Genomic DNA, 7,420 nt, shown 5'->3' with positions numbered 1-7,420 from the left:
AAGAGCGTTTTGCACCCTGCAAGCTCCCCTGGGCGACCTGGCTGAGCTCTCCTTCCCTTGCACAGGTGGGGAAATTGAGGCCAAGTCTCACAGTGCCTCTGGCTTCCAGTTCAAGGCCCAGGACACCATCCTGCCCAGCCTCTTTTCACTCCTGTCTCTTCTCCTCCTGCCAAACCACCTCCCTGACAAAGGAGCGATGGCAGTCCGAGCTCTCTGGAAGGGAGAGGCCGCTGCCGCGCAGCCCCCTTTCCAAACCAAGCAGTGGAGATGCTGCTGTTTTCTAGAGGGACCACAAGAAGAGCCATGCAAAACAGCTGAGGAAGTGATCCCGTCACCTATGGTCCTTCTAAATCACCGATGACAGCCCCACCGAACTCCCCACACCAAAACCACTGCCCTGCTTTGGCTCTAGACCCTCCCAGCCTGCAGGAACCACCTTGCTAAACAAGGCTTGGGGCGTTAGCAGAGCACCAAACAACTGCTGGTTCTATGGCACTTGTCCTAGAAAATCCTTCTCCCAAGAAGCATGAACACCTCGTCGGTGGTCAAAGCAAAGATTTCTTTTGCAGGCTCCAAAAATCGGAGGTCTGATGTGGAGCACAGCAAGAAGGATGCCAGCAGGGCCCGGGACTCCTGCGGAGACACTCCCTGCGAGAAGGGCACCTTCTGTAATTGAATTCATTTATTTTAGACTACGGACAGCGGCATCAGCAGGCTGAGATCACCTCATTAGATGCTCACAGATAGCGGGAGGGAGATTTCTGGAGAGATGGGGATGGAGCCCAGAGAAAAGGAGGGAGAATTTCATCTTAAATAAGAGCTGGGAACAAACCACCCATGCCTCCGTTCTCCTCTCCACCTCGAACGCTGCACACCGGAGCCTCAGCGGCGAGTGGGCCCGGAGCCCCATATATTGCTCTGCTCAGAACATATGGTGCTATGTTTAATAGCCCAGCTCTGCCAATTGGGGACTATTAGGGTGGGTTCTTTTCCCAGTGTAAATGTTGCAGAATATAAATTGTAATTAACACCGATGCCAAAATAGCACTTAGAGAAAATAAGCACATTATTAACATCTGGTGAATCCTGCCTGGAGTGCAGAAGCAGCGGAAATTCTCACTCACCATAAGAGGATTTGTAGTAGAGATATGGAGCATTGGCCTGGAGTTGGGGGTGGAAGGAGTTTTTAGCTCTTTATCGCTATTTGTGGTGCCATCTTCATTACCTGTGGGTGACCTTTCCTAGCTCTGATGATACCTAGCAGCGTTCGCATCAGGACTTCTGACCCACTTGCATGAATACAGATGTCTAAACATCACACCCCAGGCAACGGAGTAATGAATGGCATTATAAAACATGCCTGATTGCCCGTCCCGATCCAGCCAGACCCGAGGCAGATGGGTAATGCTTTGCCAAGCATGTTTCACCAGATTACTCTAACCCCCAAGACCAAAGGGTTAACCCCACCATTAAGCAACAGGCGTTTTCTGCATAGCCCTGGTTTTCCAGCAGGATGGGAACTGGTGAGTTGGCAGATCTGCCAAACTCCTGCCCGTGCCACAGGCTGTATGTGGAGAGATACCCATACTGAAGGGGGTGACAGCCTCACTCTGTAAACTCGGGATGCCTCCCCAGGACAAAACAGATCCCTCAGGCATCAGAGAGCTGGCTCCATACCCTCAGCCTTCCCTCTACCCTGCCCTGAGGCTAGAGGCACAAGGAGGAGAAAGCAGCTTTGCAAATACTCGCTGCCTAACCCTGGCTATTTATTCCAGTACAGAAACCCGGACAAAAACTGGGCAGAGCTGAAGTGGCCAGAACTGGACAGGGCAGCAGCTCATGTCCTGCCAGAAAGTACATCTGACTTGCTGAAGTGAGGGAGAAGGAGAGGAAAAAAAACGTTGAAAAGGGAGAAAGGGATTCAAACAGGCGAATAACATGACAAGAGGTAGAAAGAACGACCTCGACAGGAGAGCGGGAGAGAAAACAGAGGCAGGGTGCCAAGAGCAGGGCACCAGCTCCTCAAGCTCGCCTGCACAGTGTCTAACCTGAGGCAGAGGAGTCGCAAATACTTCAGGAGCGATCGCAGCTTGGCTGAGGCCGTTGCTGGAGGAGCACAAGCCAGCCTCGCCATCTTGTTACTGGCTGCAAACTAGAGACTGCTGCTGGCAACTCGTCCTGAGCAGGGAGGGAAGAGAAACTCTGGGCAGACAGAAAACGTGTGCAGGGGTTAGTTGCAGCAATGCACCTGTGCCAGTAGGCAGCCAACATTAACCTGCTCGTTAACCCCATAACCTACCTGAGCACACGGGTTACCGCAGCCTGGCTCAAGATTTACACCAGCAAGACAGATTTACAGGCAGGTTCACCTGAAAAGTAAGGAGGGAAAAGCCCTCCAAAGCTGAGAGATGCATTTTGCTCTCAAATCTACTCCATCAGAACCTCTGATGGCAGAACACCATTGGGGAGATGGCACCTCGTGTAGAAAATGCCAACAAGGAGATGGGGACATCATCTTTGGACCACACTGAGCCTCCCCAGCAAAGCACTGCTCAACACATTCGGTGAAGTCAGACAGGTCTGGCTGATGGCTGTTTTGCAGCAGCCAGACCCAGTGTGCTACCACAAAACACTCCAGCGGAAGGGAAGCTCGACTGCCACCCAGAAACGTAGCTCCAGGAATTCATAACTTGACTTTTGGTACAGCTGTCTGATGCTTTCAAAAGTGCTCAGTAAATAAGGCAATATGAAAGTGATCCAGACCACTACTGATGCCTGAGGAAGTTCTGTGGAGCTGAGAAGCTGACTGCAATCACACTGCGAGAATACTTCATAACATCTCTAAAATTAGCATGAGCTCAAGGCATGGGATCTAAGGACAGGACTGGAACACTACATTCCCATCTATGCTGCAAGACAGACGGCATTTAAATCAGTTCTGAGCCTCAACTTCATCACTGTAGGCACCATCTACCCTAGGACAAGGATTTCCAAAAGAGCTGAGAATTTCATCCACCAGACCGATGGAAACAGCACCAGTGAGAACAGACCACGGTTGAGGCGCTAATGACCTTAACTTGTTATTCAGAAATAAAAAAAAGAGAGTCCTTGTAATTCTCAGTCAAAAAAACCCCTTTAAATACCTGCGATTGCACGTGTGTGACTACAAATGTGTGTTTTAACATAGAAAAGATGAGATGTGCTTCAATGGAGCAACAGGTTTTTGTGCCTCTGCGCTGGCTCAGACTTTCTATTCTGCCAAAAAACAGACCAAAGCAAAGAATGATTTCCACCAACAGCACAAAGCACACTGCCAAAGTACACAGGGGCCCTCAGGAGATACACCAGGCGACACGGGGGAAAGAGCATTGTTGACTCAGTTTCTCTTACCTTTAACTTCAGTGAAAGAACAAAATAATTCATGTTAACCGCAAGGAAATACTCATCATACTCCAGAAGCCTCTGAGACAGGATTTTCAGATGCAAGCACTATCCAATAGATGTTTCCCCACTGCAAAGGGCCAGCTTTTTCTTTTTATTTTGCAATTGCACCTATTCGAAGTGATTGTTCAGCACCCAGTGAGGTGGCCAGGAGCTGCAGGTGGGGAATCCAGGCCAACCAGGAGCTATTCCACGCCTTCACGCTGACCGTCCTTTCCGCGTTGTGACAGTCACCACCACAGGTTGGGAGGTTCCTCGGCCACTCTGCTTTTAAACAGGGTAATTTCATCCAAGTGCCGCATGGGGACGTCTCTGATGACCTCTGTCAAGTCCTCGTGGAGCAGAGGGAAAATGACGACGTTTAACGCAGGGCGGTCTGCCTGGAAACTAAATCAGACACAGCTTATTAGCCAAGGAAAACCATCAATTCTCCAGTGCAAGAGGAGGGGGTTGCAGGCATAGAGATCGTGCAGCAGTGGGGGCAACAAAGGGTCATTCTGAGGAGGCCGGCGGGGCAGCTGGAAGTCCACGTCTCCCACCTCCTTGCTCTGGGTCAGCAGGGAGTGGCAGGCTGGGCTTGCACCCCTTTAGAGCGAGTCTGTTGAGCTGACACGAGCCCAAATTGGGCCCAATGGGGAGGGAAGAAGTTGTTTTAAAAAACTGATAAATAAATCACAACATATCAGGTATACTTAGAGGACCAGAGACCCTAAGAGCTCTGCCCAAGCTGGGCAAGGTGCTCGGGGATAACAATTCAAACCGCCTACACACCAGCGGCAAGGTGCAGAGGCATGAAGAAAACCAGGCCAGCGCAGTGCCAGGCATTCCCTCGGGGCTGCGCCTGGGATTAGCGCTTGGGGCTGGGTTGTTCTGCCTGCAGAATCTACACTCTGCAATTAGAGCACAGGCAAGTTTAGAAAGCTCAGATCTGCAGATAAGCATTTCAGCGCGCACACACTGCAGCCGCCTTTTTAATCCAAGTTGCAGAAAACCTGTCTTGGCACCACAGGAATTTGCCCAAACAACACCCGTGTTTGCCACTTGAATTTGGAGTTCCAGTTTTTGAACCTACAGCCTCAGCTGCATGAGAGCAAGAGAGCACAGGGGAAGAGAAATAGTGTTATTCCGTGTAGCATAACGAGAGTTCAGTCTTCTAAAGCTGGGCAGTAAAGGGAAGCTATGCCATCACTTAAGATTTACACCCTTAAGATTAAAAGACATGTGACTTTTAGCCCCATGTCACCAAGACACTTCCTCCGAACTGTGTGACAAGGACCAGTTCGTGATCACTCAAAAGAGGCAGCGTCAAACTGGCAGCATCAGTCCCTCGAGGCTGAACTGCACTGTGCTGGGTCGAAAGGAGTTCGCTGCTCCACAAACTTCTCTCGCGCAGACGCATGTCTGGAAAACTCCCAGCTCATCTCTAGCTCTGAAACGGCCAGAGTTCTGTCAAACAGAGAGGGAACGGCTGGAGGTTCAGCTGCTGGAAGCACACGTGGAATTCCCAGGTAGCAGTACAGCCGGCTGAAGAAATGGCCGTGGGAGGCTGGCATTTCCCGGGAGGCAGAAAGGATGTTGCCATCCACAAACGATTTGGAGCAGAGCTGCCAAAAAGGTAGCAGAGAAACTCCCATTCCAAGGGTGGTTGCTCAGTCCTGATGGGTTAAATTAATTTGCCTGAACCTAAGTAGTTGCAGGAGTCAGGATTTCCAGCAACAAAACTACCCGGGGCAATCGTATATCTTTCTGCATCACAGACCTGCCCTTCATGCCTCGTGCCTAAGGGCTGGCAGAAAAGGACACCGGCGGATCTGGGGCTCGTGGAGGAGCTGCGCAGTTTCCGACTTCCACAGCGCTGCCTACAAGAAATCAAGCAGCAAATAACCGGGGATCTGGGAGGCAGTTGGTGAAGTCTGCAGAGGAATTACATAAAATACAGCAAATGCCTCTTTGATAGTCCCTCCTCTGCCTCAGCTCTTCACGTTCCTTATCCAACACACAGTCCTGCAGAGAAAATCATGTTAATAGACTGAGTTTACTGAAGTTCAGCTAGGAAGAAACAGCCGTCTCCCCAAGGCGAGAAGCCTCTGCTCCTTTCTTTGTATGAAGACTCTCCCAAATCAGACCTGCACGCTGCCTCCTCCCCAAACACAAAACTGTTGGTTATAAGCAGCCTTTACATGCAGCTATAAAAAGGAGAACCTAGACAAGGTTACATGACAATCTACCACCAAGACAACTGAAAAGCCCCAATGCAGTGCGTATAAATCCAGCCTCTTTGGAAGGTGTATGAGAGGTTTGGACTTGATCTTATGAAAAAAGAAAAGAAAAAAAGAAAGCTTTGTAATTTTCTCCCCCCTCCACAGGAAACTGTACGTTACTGCAAACCTTGTAAATTCCAGACCCCAGCAAGCTGACGCCGGAGAATTCTTTCCATGTACAATTTGCGTGATTTAAGGAGGGGAAAAAAAAAAAAAATCAAATGCACATGGTTCACTATTATTCTCTGCTAAATGTGCGTGCAAAGCCGCTCCTTTAACTGCCTGTTAAAAAACACCCTGATTTTAACGAGCAGCTGTCACAATGTTCAACTGGGATTAGCAGTTCCCAAAAGCAGCTCCCTCTGCAATCGGGGCTCCTGAGTCCTTCCCCGGAAGGCAATTCCTTTCTTCATACACCTGTCCAGGTGGGCTGGATTAAGTGAGAAGCACTTAGAGCACTAGTTCGAAAGGCCCCGGGCACGGGGAGGAGATAACAAGAAGGGGAAGAGATTGAGTTAATGAGTTGCAGAATAGCTCCTGTAATCTTCTTGACGGTTCTTTCCTCATTCCACACCTGGATGGACTTCAAACTGGATCTACCTCTGCAAGCGCATGGCTTGTAAAATTAAAACCCGAAGGACAGAGAAGGATGTCGACCTGGGGAGACAAAAGAGCTGCAGTTTCAGACATGAAACCCTGCTTTTTTTCCGAGGGAAAGAAGCCAAGGACAAGCTTGCTTGCTCTCTCCTGCAAAACCTCCAGACTAAACTCATCACGATTAATTAAATGAAAGCAAGTTTTCAAGGCAGACTAGCAGCCCCTTCAAAACTGTTCCTTTAATCAGAAACAACCATCGGATAACAAAGAAAATACCCCCCCACACACATATTTTCCACCATAGCCTCTGGTCCAGCAGACTCAACACCAGACCAACAACCACCCAGCAGGAACGTTTACGGGGAGGTCTCTGAAGCATCCTCATTTGGACACAGAGTGGGCCTGGCTTCAGCAGCTGGTTGGAATCATCCGTGGAGCTGGGAAAGGAACAGCAGAGCGCACCCCACATCACGAATTGCGCTGGCATTGGCAGAGCTACAACCTCACTCTACAGTTAGGGCTTGAACAGGTTGCCTGTGGCTGAAAGGGTTAACGGCGCTTTGTTATATGCCTCCCAAATTATCCCAGAACAGGTGTGGACTGGACACAGAAAGGTTATTTTCAAGTGAACAGCTTGGTAAATGGCCTAACACCATGGCCTCAATTACTTCCACCCAGCCTGGCAGGATCCACTATGTAGGTCATGGACAAAGTCAAAAGGAAAAAGAAAAAGTCTAAAGCAAGGCTGCACTTTGATCAGATTTCCTCGATTTTAGCAAGACAAAAGAGTCGCTCCCTGGAATGCAGTTATCTCCTGGCAAACACTCTCTGTGTGCTTTCAGACATACCTCTCCAGAGAGGCCGGGAGCCCCAGGACTCCACCTACCTGACAGAGCTAAAGGGCAGCCCAAAGTCAGGGAGAATCTTAGCACCTCAGGCAGGGCTCACCACCCCCCGCAGCTCGGGGCACCACCCAGCCCAGAAGACGGCTCCATCACATCAGGGGCTGCTCAGACCTAACTCCCCTTACTTGTAAGGAAAGGACAAGGCAGTTCTAGGGACTGAGGAACGTCTTTCCCTTAGCTTTCCAGAGAAACCCTGCACCAAATTCAGACGGTTCA

General features: G+C 49.9%; 1 protein-coding gene across 1 annotated transcript in view; it reads right to left on the bottom strand.

Annotated features, from left to right (window-relative positions):
* Positions 1-3,376: 3,376 nt before the first annotated feature.
* FBXL18 (F-box and leucine-rich repeat protein 18) overlaps positions 3,377-7,420 on the bottom strand; it is a 17,678-nt gene continuing 13,634 nt past the window's right edge. The window contains exon 5 of the mRNA XM_010136793.1: positions 3,377-3,828. Coding sequence (XP_010135095.1) covers positions 3,672-3,828 — 157 coding nt within the window. The 3' untranslated portion in view covers positions 3,377-3,671. The remainder of the gene's footprint in view (positions 3,829-7,420) is intronic.

This window comes from Buceros rhinoceros, unplaced genomic scaffold (assembly GCF_000710305.1).
Source record: "Buceros rhinoceros silvestris isolate BGI_N320 unplaced genomic scaffold, ASM71030v1 scaffold15325, whole genome shotgun sequence".
Classification (NCBI taxonomy): domain Eukaryota; kingdom Metazoa; phylum Chordata; class Aves; order Bucerotiformes; family Bucerotidae; genus Buceros; species Buceros rhinoceros.
The sequence above is the reverse complement of the archived record's forward strand: the minus strand, read 5'-3'. Positions and strand labels throughout refer to the sequence as shown.